Source organism: Diabrotica undecimpunctata, chromosome 10 (genome assembly GCF_040954645.1).
Source record: "Diabrotica undecimpunctata isolate CICGRU chromosome 10, icDiaUnde3, whole genome shotgun sequence".
In the NCBI taxonomy this organism is placed as follows: domain Eukaryota; kingdom Metazoa; phylum Arthropoda; class Insecta; order Coleoptera; family Chrysomelidae; genus Diabrotica; species Diabrotica undecimpunctata.
In genome coordinates this window covers 73,748,471-73,768,538 of record NC_092812.1, presented here as the reverse complement: position 1 = coordinate 73,768,538, position 20,068 = coordinate 73,748,471, and the positions used below count along the sequence as shown (strand labels likewise).

The 20,068-nt window shown below is 34.5% G+C and overlaps 1 protein-coding gene across 3 annotated transcripts in view; it reads left to right on the top strand.

Moving 5' to 3' along the window:
• Positions 1-20,068, top strand: part of spidey (hydroxysteroid 17-beta dehydrogenase 12 spidey) — a 50,976-nt gene that overhangs the window by 25,872 nt on the left and 5,036 nt on the right. For all 3 annotated transcript variants that reach the window (XM_072546715.1, XM_072546717.1, XM_072546716.1), the window contains exon 3: positions 15,384-15,506. In XM_072546715.1, the coding sequence (XP_072402816.1) occupies positions 15,384-15,506 (123 nt within the window). The remainder of the gene's footprint in view (positions 1-15,383; positions 15,507-20,068) is intronic.

Below are 20,068 nucleotides of genomic sequence, written 5' to 3'. Positions count from 1 at the left end.
AGTTCTGACAGGTTGATCTATCTGAAATTGCTGTTCGCATGAGAGACTATAACACATTTTTTAATATAAATATAAATACCTACAGTTAGAACCGATTTCTTTATAATCTTTAACTAAAGGCATCAATAGAACAAATTATATTCCAGTAACTGCATGATTATTGCATGGTAGGTAGTCACTGATATTTCAGCAATATTTAAAATATTTATCTTATAATAAACTATACATAAATAGTTATTCGTAGTATATTAAAATTTAATTATATTATTCCCATTTTATTAACGTTAATTATGCAATTATTAAAATATTTTAAATAATATATCAAATATAGAAAAGTATTAAATATTTAGTACTCAGTTCACAAACTGAAAAAGAGTTCGACACACAATATATCGGTCGCTTTGGGCTGGACAACAGGAACGAAAGGGGTGAGATGTTGTACAACTACTTAAACAACGAAAATACGAAAATTTATTTTGTCCAACACTTTCTTTAAAAAGTCTAAACAACATAAATGGACATGGATCAGCCCAGACAAGAAAACTAAGAACGAAATAGACTACATACTCTCCAATAACAAAAACATATGTACCGACGTGACAGTACTAAACATATTCTATACCGGGAGTGACCATAGATTGGTTAAAGCGAATATTAAAATACAGACGAGAGTAGAACGAAACAAGCTTGAACGAGAACGATACCCAACCACCCATGTCCTGTTTCAAAAACAAACGGAATACCAAAAAGAGCTAAGCAGAAGACTAAAATCAATAGAGCCACTGAAACAAATATTAATAAAATATGCTCAAACACGAAAACAGTCAAAACATCTAAACTCCAACCTAATACAATTAAACTACTCCAAAATAGACGAAACAGAACAGATCGAACTTCGGACAGCTTCAAAAGTTTAAACAAAAACGTAAAGAAAGAAATTAGGAACGATCATAGAAACTATACTAACAATCTTATAAAAGATATAATACAAGATAACTGGAATATGAAAGTACTGAAAGCAAAAAACTCAAGCGGCATAACAAAAATCATAGAAATAAAAAATGAGAAAAACGTCACCGTTCGAGACAGAAAGGAAATAAGCGAGGCCATTGAAAAATTCTACCCTAAATTATACTCTATAAATACACAACCACAACAACGACGTACTGAACGAACAATAATTAACACCGGCTCAGAAGGAATACCGGACATAACCGACTATGAAATAAGAATAGCCCTAAATCAACTAAAAACGAATTAATGTCCGAGAGAGGATAAAATTACAGTTGAAATGTTGAAAATTGGTGGCAGAAAAATGGAACAGGTATTAAATATTTTATTTAATAAAGTGATTGACGAAGGAAAGATTCCTCAAGAATGATACAACTCCGAAGTCATTCTACTATTCAAGAAAGGAGACAAAGCAAACATCGAGAATTACCGACCAATATCCTTGCTATCACATCTGTATAAATTACTAACTAGAAACATAACCAACCGGCTAACACATAAGCTCGATTTCTATCAACCTATCGAGCAGGCTGAATTCAGAAAACATTTTAGTACCATGGGCCACTTGCACACCGTAAGAACACTGATAGAAAAATGCACCGAGTATAATGTTCCAATTCATCTGGCGTTCGACGATTTCCATAAAGCATTATTATTATTATTCAAGCAATGCCCAATTATGGGCAGTGCTTGAATCTCTAGAAAATGCACGTATAGATTCAAGATCATCATTCAATCTTCGCTTATCCACTGCTGGACATAGATCTCCCTCATAATTTTCCATCTATTTCGATCTTGTGCCTCTTGCATCCAATTCCTATGACAACGTTTTAGATCGTCAGTCCAACGTGTTGGTGACCTCTGCTTCGGTAGGCATCATCTCTTGGTCTCCATTCCAGTATCCGCTTTGTCCATGTATTATCTGTCATTCGAGCCACGTGACCTGCCCAGTTCCATTTCAGTGTTGCTACTCTCTCTACTGCATCAGCCACTCCTGTTCTTTGTCGTAGCTGGCGATTTGGGATCTTGTCTCGTAGTGAAACGCCCAACATAGCACGCTCCATCGCCCTTTGACACACACGGATCTTTTGAACTGTTCTCCTTGTCATGGTAGATTCAAGATACACTAACATAATTAAAAAAAACATATGTGAAAATGCCACCATGCAGACGAAAGCACAAAAACTAATCCCATAAGACTACAACGGGGAGTAAGACAAGGAGACATCATCTCTCCCAAACTATTTACCTTTGCTCTAGAAGACTTTTTAAGAAACTAGAACGGAACAATAAGGGTATCAACGTCGACGGATCATACTTAAACCACTTGAGATTCGCAGGTGACATAGTTTTAATAGCCGATAATATCCAAGAACTAAATGATATGTTACAACAAGTAACTGCAGTTTCAGGAGCGGTAGGCTTAAAAATTAACTACAGTAAAACAAAAATACTGAGCCGAGACCAGACAAATATACCAATACAAAAACATACCATAGAAAATGTTGAACATTATGTATATCTAGGTCATGTCATCAAATTAGGAAAACCAAATTAAGATGCTGAAATTAAAAGAAGAACACAACTGGCATGGGGCGCTTTCGGCAAACTAGCATATATCTTGAAAAACACCTCCATTCCTGTAAACTTAAAAAAGGTGTATAAGACATGCATACTACTAGTTTGTATCTACGGCTTGAAGACAGTAGTCCTTACCAAAAAATCTGCTAAAAAATTAGAAACAACGCAAAGAGCAATGGAACGAATCATGCTTGGAATATCACTGAGAGACAAGATTAGAAACACCGAGATAAGACGTAGAACGAAGATTAGGGATATTGTGGAGGAAAGTACAAAAATGAAGTGGCGCTGGGCAGGTCACGTAGCCCGATATAATGACAACAGGTGGACACGGAGAATTCTAGAATGGAGACCAAGGACGACAACAAGAAGCATGGGAAGACCTCAAAAAAGATGGATAGATGACATAAGAACAGTGGCAGGCAAACAGTGTATTAGATTGGCGCAAGATAGAGAAAGATGGAAGCAATTGGAAGAGATCTACATTCAGAAGTGGATGAAAAACGGTTGACAAAGAGAGACACAAACTAAACAATAAACTTTGTTCATATCCATAGATTTGCATCCTTGGAAACCTTTGTAAGGTTTAATCGAAGTAGTGACACTAGTTATTTTCAGCATTTTAAAATCAAAATAGTTAACACATTAAACAAGCTTGACTGACGATGCTTAGGTTTTCACTTTCACTTTTGAGAATAAAATGATTTGCAAAAGGAGAATTCTATTCATACCTCACACAATAAACTTTTGAAACACCCTTTTATTACGGGATTATAATCGTTTACCTGCTACAACAATCCAAGAATATTAGATAGTATCTACATATACTATCCGTAATATTGAAGACTGAAATATTGGAATAAAATAAAGTTTATGCATTTTATGCAATTTTTTGTACAAATATGCAAAATTCCAAAAATTTGCATAAAATATGCAAAATATGCAATATATGCATTTTGCATATTTGCCCAAGTCTAGTTATTACCTTTTCTTTTTCTTTGATAAATTGGACCAAACTTTCTCCTCCTTCTCCCATTATATTTCATGTTTTTCAACACATTTCAATACTTGTTTAATAGGAACTTCTAAACGTAAAATTCTTCAAAATCCCTGTCTTCACTCTGAGCTGTAGATACATAGTCTTATACTACATTCTTTTTTACTTTTGTGGTATGAAGCTGTATCATCGAAATTTGTCCACGAAAATTCCGACTCCCTTTGGATGTGTTTGCTGATTGTCGCTTCCAGAATAGTATAGCATACCATTACTTGGGACCCTTTACCATTACCCGGCCATCTGACCTCACTAATTCCGGAAATAACGGTATTCTGTGTGGCCAATTCTTTTTCTAAGTTATGTAATGTACCAGCTTGAACTTAACCTCACCTAACCAACCACTTAAAAAAAAATTTATTGTTTAAAACAAAATTTTGCTACCTGCTAGATTAAAATTATTTCTGTATATTATTATTTTGTGTACAAATTACTATACACAAATAATCATGTCTTACTTACGTTTTCGTATTAATAAATCATTAGCTTACTTTTTATAACTAAATCTTATATCATTATGCAAGCTTTCTCCTGACCGCTCCTCGAAACGTTTGCCTAAATTAGCCAATAATATGGGCAAATACTTCATAGTAGACTCCATAACATCTAATTGGGTTTAAATATAAAATTTTACATTAAAAATTATTACATTGTACTAAAGACATGAAGACGGTATATTTAATTGAGCGTTTTTTTTTAATATAAAAAGACGATGGCCAAGAAGGGGTGTGCTTTGTTTAGACTGAGTGTCTAAGTGTAGAAAAATAATTAATAAAAAACATTCTTCTTGTTCTTCCTACTTCATTGATGGGTTTGCGGTCGTTTTATATTTGGATGCCTTCTCATTGGATGTCCAACTTATTACTCCATCTTTTTCTTAGCCTTCCTGTAGTTCTTTGGTGTTTTGTGATGTATCTCGTACTATTTTTACTAGTCTTTGCTACCATATTCTCCGTTATAGCTGTTCCACTCTTTTTTCTGTCCGGTATTAAGTCATTTATGTTCTCTTTGTTAAGTAATTATCACATATCTCTCTCCCGTTTTCTCTCTTGTCGTTTACTTTCATTCATCATGCCTAATCTAGAATTCTGGAACGCTGTACCAGTTTGTACAGGTCTAGTGTATGGATACCATATATTTTTTGAGTCACTTTGAGGTCTCTGAAATTGTAAAAGATATTTCCTCCAACCATCGTTATTCCACCAGTTCACCCATTTAGGGACTTTCTCAAGACAAATTCACCATATAGATTAAAAAGGTCGGTTGATATGACGCACCGTTGTCTGACTGCCCTACCTTTTTTTTTAAACGGCTTGAATAGTTCTAACCTTAATGTGGTTGTAAATTGATCAGGATAACCGAAAATATGTCCACTAACGCAATCAACGGCCTTTTAATAGTCCACGGAGCATTTTATTATTGGAACCTGAAGTTCTCTAGATTTGTCATAAGATGTCGCAGGTTGAGTATTTGTTTTAGAGTAAGAGTAAGTTAGAGTTTAAGCCTTTCATTTATTTTTAAGTATATACGGGAAGATTTTACTGGCATGGGATATAAGTGATAATGTATGACACACGAGGAACAAATTATTAAAACACAACCCACAAGTATTACGGGAATTACTAGCGTATGTTTTCACGTTATGGTATAAATTACATGACTTACCACCATAGTGGACATAAGCACATATTAACAACATGTACAAAAAAGGAGAAAAATTGTTCAAACTGCAGAGGGCTAAGGATCGTAAATTCACTCTCAAGACTGTGAAAAAAAATAAAATTCAAAAAGAGATGACAGATGCAGAAGAAAAAAATGACTCTCGCGAAGGCAGATCCTATATAGACAGCATATTTTCTTTAAGGCAGATTATTAAGAAAACTTTAGCCCACAACCTTTTAACCCATATAGTCTTTAAAGATCTGACAAAAGTAATTGATAGAGTACTACTTTCAATGCTCTGGGTAGCAATAGAAAAACAAGAAATAAACAAAAAGAATACATAAAACCAGTACAACAGCTTTACAAAAATATGACCGTAGACATTAAAACTGGAGACAACGTAATTAGAGAAATTCCTATTAGCAAGGGTCTAAAGCAAGGCTGCTGCATACCACTTACTCTCTTCAAAATATATCTGAATAAGGTGCTCTCAATGTGTAGAAGAATGAGCTGCAGTATGGGCATACCACTCCAAGACGAAAGATTGTACACAATATACTTCGCTGACGACCAAGCCATTTTAGCTGAAGATGAGAGTGATATAGGCTATATGCTTAGAAAACTGGATAATATAATATAATTGTGTATCGATATATATATATATATATATATATATATATATATATATATATATATATATATATATATATATATATCCTCATTTTTTATGTAATCTAATATAGATTGAAGTACACCAGTCACTTGGCCATTTTTGTGTATTCCATATGGCGGTACAAATAGAGTGAATGGTGATTTTTGTTCCTTGCGAAAACCATGCTTTTCGATTTCCGCGCATATTTGGGGAATTAAATATGTTTTATCTTGGCGAGACTGACCCCTTATTTCCCTCGAAATTGTTTCGTATTTACCATCCATACCAGATCTAATTTTGCGTTCTTTCAAGTGTTTCTTTCAAATCGAAGCCTGATGTTCAGTATCAGAAGCTGGTGAACACTTTCACATTCTACACCAAGGTACATACAATACATATAAAATGTGGCAATAACAGATGATGGCGGTTGAGTAGAAAGTAGATTGGAGTATCCAGGAAAGATCCTTACCAGTCTGAGACTGAGTTTTAGTTCGCCTCTATTTCACACAGAACAGACTGGGTGGGAAAGTTCTTATCCCTGACAAGGCGAGTAAAAATGACTAATAGGGAATGTCCTATGAGTATATGGGAGCTGACTAACTCTATGGGATTGTAGACTTAACATGGTATGTAACAATTCTTCTTCTTCTTTTCCTCTTCTTCCTCTTTATAAGCAATTCTGCTTGTTGATTGGTGGATTAATACCTCTATGGAAGGTTGTCACTTTATCTTTTGCTTGGTCGTCCGATACTTCATCTACGGATTGGTGACTTATCTCTTGCTATTTTAACGACACGGGTCTCCTCCATGCTGCTTATGTGGTCACTCAATTATTTTTTCTATTTTGTGTCCATTCATTTTTACACTGTACGTTACATTTTCTTCTAATGGTTTCACTTCTCTTTCGATCTCTCAGCGTACTTCCTGTAGTTCTTCTCAGTACTCTTATCTTTGCAGTTTCCAGTAGCCTTTGCTTTGTGGCTGAGTCGGGTCTTGTTTCTGAGGTATATGTCATTATTGGTCTTACACTGGCTTTATTAATTCTGGACTTCATCTAAGTGTTAATGTGTCTGTTTCGCCATACAGTGATATTAAGTCATCCTGCCAGTCTATTTGCTTTTTGTACTTGATCTCTCACTTCTTTGTCCAGGTCTCCATAGCTAGATAGTGTAATTCGCAGGTATTTTATTTCCATTACTTGTTCAATACTGATGCCATCAATTTCTATTTTACATCTGGTTGGTTCTTTGCTGACTACTATTGTTTTAGTTTTCTGAGATGAGATTGTCATAATAAATTCTTTTGCTCTTATGTTAAATCTTTGGACCAGTCTTGGCAGACTCTCTTCATCTTGAACTATAAATATTGCGTCGTCTACGTAACAGAGTATTTTCATTTCTTTGTTTCCCATTCTGTATCCTCTTCCTTTGTTAACGCTTTTGATGATTTCATCTATGATCAAATTGAAGAGCATGGGGCTCAATAAATCCCCTTGTCTTATTCTGTAAGTTGTCCATCTATTTTGACTTCTATTTTGTTGTTTTGGTAGATGTTTTCGATAGTTTTTATAATCTTTAGGGGAGCTTCTTTATCACACAGAAGATGGACTATATCTTTGAGTCTTACTCTGTCAAATGCTTTCTTTAAGTCAATCAGACACAGAAATGCTGGTCTATTATACTCTAGTAATTTCTCAGTAACGAATATTGCATCTGTACACAATCTTCCACTACGAAAACCCTGTTGTTCATCTGCTAAACTTATCATCTGATTTATTAGCACACAATTTTTGTTGTATGTTTTAGCCTAGTATTTAACAAGTTTATACATTTGTATTTTTCTGGCTGTTTTTTATTTCCTTTTTTGAATAGTAGAATTAGTTCGCTCGTTCTCCATTCTTCCGGTATTTTATTGTGTTTTATAATTTTATTAATTAATGTTTTTAAGTCTGTCATTTTTCTTACAAGTGCATGTGTTTCGTTTCTAATTGTCTTTTAATTATGGTATGCCTCTTGTGTTTTGGTTGACATGTATTTAAGGTAAGCTTTTTTCTATCCTTTACATTTTTCCTTCACTTCTGTACAAAACCATGGATTTATTTGCCTTGGGAACGATTTATTTTTATTTATATTTTTTTACCAAGAACTTTCTTGGCCGAGGCTAAGATATTAGACTTAATTTTTGCCCAGCTTTTTTTACTCTATCACTTTATGTGCTATATGTGTTTCTGCTTTTTTGGGTGTTCTTTTTTGGTTCTTGTGGAGTCATCCTGTAAGCTTTCGACTTTCATCTTTGTGGTGTATTCTGGTGTTTTGTTATCACAGATACGTGTTTTCATTCGGATTTTGCACAATCGCATGATCGCTTCCTATTTCTGCTAATGTTAGTGCTCTTACATCCACGATTTGAGAGGGCTGTAACTCTCTATTTGACAGAATGTAGTCTATCATAGATCTTTTTTCTCTACTGTTTTCAAAAGTGTATTTGTATTATTCTTTGTGAGGGAAAAATGTATTATTAATACGTATTTCGTTTATGCTGCAGAGGTCCGTCAGAAGGTCTCCGTTTTCATTTCTGATATTTTCATTACATCGCTGTTTTATTCCTGGAACTATATCATTGCCAACACGGGCGTTAAAATCACCCATAATGATTATATATTCATTTATATATATCATTTGGGGTCTCGTTTATTACAGTCTGAAGGTGTTCGTAGAAGTTTTCCCTTGTGGTGGTATCTCTGTTGTTCTCTGGTGCATAGATTGCTATCACATTCAGAAGTTTGACATCCCAATTCGTGGTAGTAACATAGAGACGAGACAAAAAGAGAACTTACAAAAAAAGACGTCACTCAAAAATAAGTAATTTTTCTGAATTCTAAGTTGAAAATGTAGAGGGAATGGGCAGAGAGCCGACCAGGGACGCTGACTTTGTTTCTGTCCCAAATAGATCTCAATGATCTCAATCAAGGTAATAAAGGCGAATCTGCTTTTGCTATGGGAGAGTTTAAGCCTTAAGAGCCTTGAGTACATGAGGAACAATTGCCTACAATACGACCGGTGTAGAACTGATGGCTTCCAGAGAAAAAAGGAAAGGCTAAGAAAGCATTATGCGACAAATACCATAATGAACAGATGATTTAAAACAAGCTGCAGATCGAACGATTTGTGCAATCCTTCATTGCAAAGTGTTTGCGTCTACTGTCGGACATAGGCCTACTCAAGGTTTTTCCAATTATTTCTGTTCTGTGCTGTGACAACCCAATTCGTCGAGATTCTCTTGATGTCACCTGACCTTCGAGTGCAAGAGTTTGGCACCCAATCGAGAATCTAGAAATATGTGTACATAAATAAGGGAAATTGAAAATGAAATTAAAACTGAAATGAATGACATTGTTCTTTCTCAGCTTTTGAAGCAGTTCATACATGAGGGTGATGATATTAATGATTGTTTTGTTCTAACTCTGTCATTTATTTTTATTTATATATTTGGTGCAAGAACTTATAGGGGTTAGATATGCACTTAGGGGCCGTTCTTGTCTACACTATAATTGAGATGTTAATTCATCACCAAAAACTATAGTAGACGCGGTATAATACTTTATTGACAATAAAAGTTGATTTTGATATTTAATTCTTCATTTTGGGAACAAAATAGTCAGACATCAAGAAACATTTATTCAACTAACTTGCAGTTCACTGTGTACAACATAAATTTATACAATTTATAATATTTTCAAATTTATTTCATTTATATCTTATTAAAATTATATAGGTATCATTTGAACTAAATTGTTAACCTAGAAGTGTTGTGTTTCACAGTTATCAGCATTTTTTAAGTCGACGTTACTGTGTTTGTTGATTAGGAATTATATTGTAAACCTACAGGTAAATCAACCAACATTGCTTGTAATATGCATTACCATTTGTACTTTAAACATATTTTCTGATAACAAAGGGGTCATACCAAGGTTAAGATTAAAATGAACTTTGCATATCATATGATTCTAGTTGCCTTTTCTTTTTCTTTTACAAACCTGTAGAATTAAACTTTACTAGCACGAAATTAGGGAATTTAACTTTTTTATTTGATTAGTGTTTTCATTATAAAACCAATTTTAATTTTGGTTTTTGGTTTTAAATTATAGAAGTTTTATTCCTTTAGCGCGTGTTTTAAATGATGTTGACATTATTATACTTTGAGATAAATCTTTACTTAAGATAAATCTCCATTCCTTCACTTTCTCTGTTCACAACATTTTCAAAACTTTTTTTTATTTGTTAAAATTAACGGTAAATATTATCAATATAATCAAAGTCATCCTATTTTTAATACACAAGACAAATAATCTTAGCCTACTTTAATGTACATGACCATTCGTCGTTAATGACATTTGAGGTTAGGTTGCAAAAGAAGGAGTTTTACACCTTTGACAATTGTAGTTAGTTTTGATCTGGACATGAGTGGTATTTTAGAAGTTATTGAAAATTTTTAAGTCATCAACTTAAACTAGGCAGTAATCAAGTACAAATTGCTCGATCTTTGAATGTAACAAGATGGAGAGTAGACAGAAGGATTTCGCAGAACGTAGAATTGTGTTGAAGACGGAAGAAACTGGTGTCAGTTCAAACATCTCATCTTGTGGCTCGCACATCAGCTGCTAGACGTGACTACACATCAACGGGTACTGCCCTGCAAACGAGTCTACGTATGCAGTCTAGAGCAATGCGGTCTTCTGGCTTAGCGTCCAAAACCACCATCTTTTCCATTATATCCTATTCTATTTTCGGTTTATTTTATTGATTATTCTTTATTTCATAATTATCTTTAAGATGTACGAGGTTTGTTTAATAACGGTGACTTTATTTTTTTCGAACTTATTTATCAATATTTTCTCCCTTTGAAGTAATCTCCCTCATATGTAATATATTTCTGTAAGTGCTTTCTAGATCCTCAAGGCCCTTTTAATATGCACTTTTGATATGACCTTGAGATCTTCTACCGTTGCGGGATGTATCTCCTGAATCTTGACAAATCTTGGCCCTTCCACGATTGTTTAGTTTTGGTAAAACCGGTAAATATGATCATTGTTTTTGAACAAAAAAAAACACGAACGAATAATGGCGTGTGAGCTGGATTATAACCATGGTACAATTTGATTGTTGCACCCTTGATTTGTTTTTCCTGAGAAGTATACATAGGCCTGCCATACATATTGGTACAAGTATAAACGCAAGTATAATATGCTCTCCTTCAAGCCTCCAAGCCATCCTGCAAGGAAAAATATTTGGAAAACAAGGTCCAGGAAGAAGAAGAACATCTTGGTTAAAGAACCTCAGAATCTGGTTCAATACAACATCTGTGCAGCTTTTCCGCGCTGCTGCAGATAAGATAAAGAGTGTCAAGAAGAAGAATAAACGCGGACAAACGCTGACAAACTGAACCCAGCTAAAAGTTATGTTGACATTAGTAACCTCTACACTATAAACACGCCAAAACATGCCAGTCTAGTTTGAGCCGTTACAATAGAGTATACAGACAATAATTACTAAAACTGTTAAATATTACGCATGATTTGTGTATTGTACTGTTAAATTGTTTTTGGATACGGGAGGAGTAAGTGACTGTAAAAGATCTGACTGGTCTTGCGTATCTCGTGATCCACAGGTTATTAACGCTGTTAAATAAAAAATCCTGTCCAAAACCACAAAATTATGGCTCGAGAAATGAATATTGCGCCGAAAATCATCAGTTCCATTATCAAACAAGACTTGGGACTTGGGATTTTCAATCGGTAAACAAGACAACGCTGTATCGTTGCATTAAAATAAAAAAATCAAGACGCTTATTGTCATTGTACGGTAAAGCTCTCTACAAAGAAATCCTCTTTATTGATAAAACAATTTTAGCCTGGACAAAAAACTTTCAATAAACAAAACGTTGAAGTTTATGCACGATCATCCAAAGAAGTCTGTGAACTGGTCTTCTTCTTCTTAAAGTTCCATCTCCTATCGGAGGTTGGATATCATAACGGCTATGGTCACTGTGTTGGCTGCTGCTCTGAAAAGTTGTAGTGAACTACAGTTAAACCATTCTCTAAGGTTCCTCAGCCAGGAGATGCGTCTTCTTCCTATGCTTCTTCTTCCTTGGATCCTTCCTTGCATAATAATTCTCAGCAGCTCATATTTTTCTCCTCTGGTTATGTGACCCAAATACTCTAGTTTTCTTCTTTTTATGCTGTTCATAATTTCCTAATTTCCTAATCATAAACTCCTTATTTAGACGTCGTAGTACCTCAGCATTGGTAATCCTTTGAACCCACTGAATTTTTAATATTCTTCTGTAACACCACATTTCGAACGCTTCTATTTTTCTTATGTGTTGTTTCTTCAATGTCCAAGCTTCCATTCCGTATAGTAAGATAGAAAATAGTGTGAACTATTGTGATCCTTGACACCAGTGTGAACTGGTGCCAAGGATCAAACGCCGACATTTTCCTGACTCAGTGATGGTTTGGTGGGGAGTGTCCTACGACGGCGTCACTTCTTTACATTTTTATGAAAAAGGCGTTAAAACAGCGGCGAGATATTATCAGCGGGACATTTGAACAAATTTAGTGAAGTATTTAAACCACACATGTTCCAAAATAAACCATGGAAATCCCAACGAGACTCTGCACCTGTGCATAAGGCAAAACAACTCAACAGGGGCTTGGAAACCTTATACCAGAATTTATTAGTAGTGAACATTGGCCATCAGCCAGCCCAGACCTTAATCTACTTAACTACTAATTGCGGTTATTTTTAGAGAACATGGTCTGTACAAGAACTCACCATAATCAACAGTCATTGAAACAGGCTCTGGTAGAAGTTGGGGACAATATGCCTATGGATATCGTCCGTACAGCGATCGATAAATGGCCTAATAGACTTCGGCGCTTTATTCAGGCATATATCGGCCATTTTGAATAATTTTTGTAGTTTGTAGTTCATTATATTATTAATAAATTGTACAAAAATTTTTCAAATCAACTTAGGGCCGGTTTCACCAACAACAAATAAATCACTGAATAGTTAATCGTCGAATAAAATTTATTAGTAGAATAAATTTTATTCCGTTTCAATAACTATTTGTAATCCACAGTTAGTTATTCGTCGAATAAGTTCAAAGTGTAATGATTTTCCACAGACTGTACTCGTTGACACCTCTCTTGGCCTCCACCTCTTAGGTGCTTGGCCAAGCGCATCGCACTATTTTTCACTGTAATCATATACATAACCTATAATATTTGATATTGGTTGATTAATTTGTCAAAATAATAATAATTGTCAATGTCAATACATAATTTATATAAAAAAAATCTGTTGTGATTGTAAATTATTGTGAATCTGAAACTTGAGAAAATGGACAAAAAACGCGAGAGCACCAAAAATTATTTAGAGGAAGAAATGGAGAACTTTGATAATCTAAACCTAGTTTTAAAGTCCACATAATCAAATTCAGCAAAAGGGTTTCTTCTTTGCAGCTGCAAGTGTGGTCTTTTCCTTCGCTGCTCATTTCCGTCATCAGAGGATGATGAAGAAGATAATAATCTAAAATAAATATTTATGTATACAAAATTCAAATTGTGTGATATAATTACGTTTACCTGCAATACATTGTTGATAATTTCAAGTTAAACTAATGAATTTTCTTTATTATTGATATTTAAAGTGAGGTTAGCTGTCAACTTATTCGAAGAATAAATATTTATTTGGCCGATATTGGACTAATAACTTATTTGGAGTTTATTCATAGAATAAGTCTTATTTGACGTTGGTGAAACGCAGATATGTCAGTTTTATTGATCGAATAACTTTATTCATTGAATAGACTGCTATTTGTCGTTGGTGAAACCGGCCCTTAGTAGTTTAAATTTTTTTAGTTAAATATCTTGTATCAATATTTATGGCAAGACTATACATGATCCAACCAATATGGCAACATCCTCAGAAACGTCCCTAATAGTAATTCTAGTTTATCCCATTTCTTTGACGATTTCATCAGTTGTTGATGTACTCTAGCATCCAAGGAGGGCATCATCGCTAACCTTCTTTGAAGATCATGTACAGTACGTCAAATAAGAAGTGGCACTTGAACTCCTAAGTGGAGCATAGAGCTTCAGTGAAAACGCGCAATCGGGTTCTATTTTGTGCTAAGGCCACCTTATTCCAAGACTTTCCTTGACCTCTTATCTCGTCCATGATGGATCTTCTCAAAGTTTGTACTGGGCGACCTCTTTTTCTTCTTCCTTGAGGATTCCACTCTAGGGCAATCTTTGCAATACTGGGATTATTTTTTCTGAGTGTGTGACCAATCCAACCCCACTTTCTGGACTTTATTGGATGTTCTAGAATTTTTTGTTCGGTCAGGTGTAGTAGATCTTCGTTTCTGATGATATTAGGCCAGAAAATACGAACAATTCGTCGTAGACATTTATTAATAAAGGCCTGAAGTTTATCTGTAAGGGTTTTTGTCACTTTTCAGGTTTCACATCCGTAGAGTAGAACAGATATGACTTTTGACTGGAATATGCGCATCTTTGTCCTTGTAGTATATTCGCCAGATCTCCAAACAGGGTTGAGCATGCTGAATGCTTGTTGAGTTTTTCGTATCCTCATACGAATATGGTCCTCTGGACCTCCGCTTTCTGTTATGACACTTTCAAGATACGTAAAGTTTTCCGTAAATGTTGTTGATAGTAAATAGCGTGTTATTTCTTGCATTTACTCTCGTGGATTTGGCTTTACTAATATTGATTTTTTAACCTACTTTATTGGCTTCAGTGGAAAGTGCTATGTTAAAAAGAAACGGAGAAAGCACGCATCCCTATCTGACTCCAGCAAGTATGTCAAATTCGTCGCTGTTGATTCCATTGTGTGTCACGCTGCATTTCGCCTCAGTGTACAGTGACTTTATAATGGAACTTATTTTATTTTATACCAAATTTTATCTGTTAGGTGACAGTACAGTGACTTTATAATGGAAATTATTTTATTTTATACCAAATTTTATATTATTACGTAATTCATTTCTTCTCTGACCGACAAGCTGAAGTGATCGAGCTTCTGCAGTATTGTCAAGTATTTAAATATTTCGTTGAAGCAGAACGAGTACTTTTAGAGTTAAAATGAAAAGTTTAAAATTAAATTTTGCCCAAGTACGAGAAATTACTATTTAATATATTCAAGTTTACAATTTATTTTACTTTACTTTAGTTTATTCAATACTTAAAGCTTTATGATATATTTTGCATCAAAGAAATATTGGATCCGAATATTTCCTAACAATTGTGCCTCTAATAAAAACAATATATAATGTATTCCAATAATTGACATTTTTTGATGGGTGAACATCAAACTAATTTTTATATATTTCTTTTAGTTATAACGGGGGCCACAGACGGAATCGGCAAAGCATATGCTGAAATCTTAGCGAAGAAAGGATTAAATATAGTACTGATTAGTAGGACTCAATCCAAACTTGAAGATGTCGCCAAAGAATTGGGTAAGTAATTTTAATATTTTGTTATCTCATCTGTAACCTATTGTTTATGGTTCAATTCCTCAGTTCACTACAAAAAATTATGTTGTAAGTTTATAAGTAAAAGACAACACTGGTGGAATTCATACTTACAAACAATTTGTAGGTTTTATTAGTTGTTAAAAAACAAATGACTTAACGAAAAAACAAAAATCTACAAGCAAGCTCTACTGCTACTTAATTGTTTGGTGATTTAAATTTAACAGATTGCTTCGTTGAGCTATGTTGTTTAAGATCATACATAGACGAAACGACACTACCTATTTACATTTGAAAATTTTTTTTGGTGAACGAGAACATCACGCAATGCGCGTGTCTAATTACGTCCTACGTGGGTGGTCTGTGAGGTTGAGCTGCGCGGTTGTTGAAAGTATTAATGATAGACTATATGGGATTTACGGAATAATTTTTTCGATATGGAAGGTTTCGTAAGATAGACCAATTTTTGACTATTTGTTTGAAAAGGAATATTTGATATGAAGAGTTCTTATTTGTTCTGTATAATAAAAGACTGATATATTTGGCTCAAATTATCAATGTCAGTTCTTTTATTCAGGGTTTTGGATGTTTAAAATTTAGCACATTTCTAGGACGGATCTCTCATGGTAATTTTGTTGTTTTCAAAGTATTTTGACGTTTGTGAAGTCGATTAGGTATTTAGTTAAAATAGCATGTTGTGCAAGGGCACAAGAGTGTTTAGAAATCCTAATGTCGCTTTTGTGAGACGTTAATCGATCTTGAAAAGAGCTACTGTTCTGGCCAATGTAGCAGGAGTTGTATTCTGCACAGGGTTTAGAATAGACAACATTGGTGTGTTCTAAACGGGTTAATGGAGTTTTGGTCTTCAAAAACAACTGTCCTACAGTTCTGGTGTTTTTTTAAAGGCTATTTCAACTGATAAGTTATTGAAGAGTTTGGTAAGTTTATTCGTGATTTGTGCGAATTACGGGAGAGAAGTATATTTTGTGGCTAGTTCTGGGGTGATCGGGGAGTTTGTATGCTGTTAGAAATGGAAGCTAATTTTACACCATCGGATGCTTCTGTAATAGAATGCCCATAGCTTTTGGAAAATAGCTATTTATTAATGATAGAAATGGGATATGAGTTAACAATGAAAATGAACTTTAGTAGATTAAGAGATACATCTTTGTACAGCGCATGTGTCAACGTATGTACTCTAAGGCTAAAGGTTTCTAAGAGGTTACGTTTGTATCTAGTTGATTGTAGAGTGGTAATTTAAGAAACGGTTGCTAGCCATTTCTTTTCTGTACCAGGTAGTGCCCAATGTGTTATCCTGGGTGTGAATGATCCGCAAATCTAAAAACGGGATGCTATTCTCAACATCAAATTCGCATGTGAATTGGAGGTGTGGATCAAAGCTGTTAAACATTGATTAGACCACCTTATCAGGTGGTATTAGCAGAACGTTATGTCGATGATATGATTCTAGCAACACCCCCTGATAAGGCTTTGTATATATATATATATATATATATGTATATAAAATATATATATATATATGTATATATATATATATATATATATATATATATATATATATATAACACAGGCCACACATTGCGAGAGTCACCATGGACTTCTTTGAACAGACTTAATTCAAAATTTTGCCAAAGCCCCCTGATGGCCAGATTTATACCCAATTGAACATGTGTGGGATATGACGAATAGGAGACTTCTTAATTTACAGTATCCTCATCAAACTTTCGGAGTATTTGGAAAAAAGATAATTAGGGCATAGAACGAGATAACGCAGGACAACATTGTACACTTAATCAGAAGTAAGCCAAGGAGCATCCAATTGATTTTTAGAAAAACCATTGTAAGTCAGATTAGTTATTAGTTCCACTTCTTCTACATGTTAAAAGAGAACTGTTCAGTTCTCGAGGAACTAAATCAAATGCTTTCTCAAGATCAATGAATACCATATAAACGTTTGTTTCTTTATTTCTGTATTTTCTATGGATCCGCCATTTTGTATTTTGCAAAGTTAACTTCAGTGTCTTGCTATCAGCGAACTCGAAAACCTTTGCATACGAGACTTACTTTATGTATTGTCTGAAAATGTTAATTTTTAACGTTTTTGAAGGTACAAATTAAAATGATACTTGACTCTCACGGTGGATTCGGATTAAGTGAGTCAACATACCATAATACCTTTACCAATGAGTTCCTTTTGGCAAAAAGGATATTGTTTTTCTGTTTTTAAATGCTTTTTTCTTGAAATAAGTATTTTTTACGGTACATGTTTATGGCAAAACTCCAGATGGCATTAAAAACTAGAGTTCCAGATGAGAATTTTGGCCTTGTTTTTTAGAAGTTCCTCCAGTTAGAAGACATTACAACTGTGTTTTAATAATTTCTTTGGAATTTCTTCTTCTCTATCTTTAAAATCAAATGTGTTAGTGTGAAAAGAATAACAAGATATAATTGAATCCAACGCTAGTAAGGACCTGGCAGATGTCTGTAAGAATTTTAAAAGTAGTCTAAACAAATTATCAACACCGTCAAAATTAAAAAAATTAGGCCCGCGGGATATTTTAAAGACCTGAAAGAGCTGGCTGGTGAAAGTTTAGTTATTACGCAAGAAAGTCGAATTTGTTGATGTACTGTATAATATTGAACGGGATTACGACACGATGGAATATTTTTGGCATTCATTAGCATAGTTTTGTAAAATTAATTCAGTATATCACAATTTCAGTAATATATTGATCACCAAGCCCGCATAGTTTGCCTTGATCTGCCAAAAGAGCAGCTACTATGTATATAAAATGTTAATTCGTTAATTTAATATATGTATGTATATCAATTGCGTTATCACAAAGTAATTAAGATAAGTAATTTAATAACAACTAAATAATGAGTTTCAACTTAAATATTTTATGTTTGTCTCACACTTGTGTTGATTCCTTTAAATCCAACTACAACTAGCACAATAGAGTTGATAATGGGTTTATCAGTGCTTGTTCAACTCTAACTCAGATTCTTTGCCGACCTGGAAACTCAGATTTAGTTCTCCAGCGGCAGCCCATGATTGCCCAGCGCTTTCGTCTTTTTTCTTTTCCAAAACGGATTAAGGTCAATTCCTTTTTATCTTTATGGACCCTATTTATATTCTCGGATACCAAGTCTTGGTGGAGGTTTCCGTAGTATCAGCAATCTGTCTCTATATGTTCCGGCTATCATTCAATACTGTGCAGCTACGTTATAATAATAAAATTAATTTCCCTGGGATTCAGATATCTAGAAAGTTTTTTAGTTCAAATATTATTTGACTCCTTCCAACTTTTAATTATTTTTGAAGTACCTTCGAGCTTTTATTTGCCTGTATGATTTGTTATTTGTTAAAACATCTAACTTATAATAGTTTCTACTGTAAAAAGGATTGAAGAGTTCTTAAATTTACAATTTTTTTAATTAAAATTACTTACTAGAATGAAAAAACTGTGATTTAATTATAAAAATATGAATTTCTTGAGGTTTAACCTTAAAGATGAATAAAAAAATGTTTTTATAATAAACTAGTGCATATACAAAGATGGAATAATTTACAAAAATTTTATAGATAGACAATATATTTTATACTTTTATTTTACAAAAATCGTAAATTTTACAAAAAAACAATTCACATATTGTTATCAGTCACAATGGTCTAGCTGAGGGCCTGGCGTAACAGTAATTTTATAAGTCGAATTAACCACCCAGGGAGCATTTTAGGATCAATAGGACTCTGATCAGATGTGGAAGCATGGTGCAAACGATGTGATCTGTGTGCATCCAAGAAGAGACCTAAAACCAGACTTGGGTGAAAACTCCAACAACAAATCACCGGGACTCAATAGGAACGAGTTGCTGTTGACATTCTGGGACCATTTCCAGTAACAACATCAGGAAACAGTATTTGGTGGTTGCTATGGACTATTTTTCCAAATGACCAGAAGTAGTTGCACTACCCAACCAAGAAGCAATCACAGTTGGTGAGCCCCTGCTTTGAGAATGTCCTTTTCTGACATGGAGTTCTACCCTTGCTTCATTCTGACCAAGCGCGCAACTTCGAATCGGAAGTTTCGAAGACCATGATGGCGTTGCTGGGAATTAAGAACATCAGAATGACACCGCTTCATGGTAGAAAGACATAACCGAACCATCAACAACTACCTGTCCCTGTTCGTACATGAAAATCAAAGTCTGGGATAAACTGGTGCCTCTGTTTCTGCTAGCCTACCGAGCTCCCAACATGAAGCAACTGGTTACACTCCAGGAATGTTATTAACTGATCAAGAGATGAAGCTTCCTATCGATCTCGTACATGGTAATCTACCAGACGGAGAGGCGGAGCAAAATACACTCCCCAAGTATGTCAGCGGCCTAAAGGTTCGATTGGTTAAGGTTCACCAGTGACCGGATGAAGATTAGGTTCGATCAGAAATCCACTTCGGTTAGTTTCAAGGAAGATGATGCAGTTTGGCTCTACCAACCAACTCTACCAACTCTGGGAGGGACCG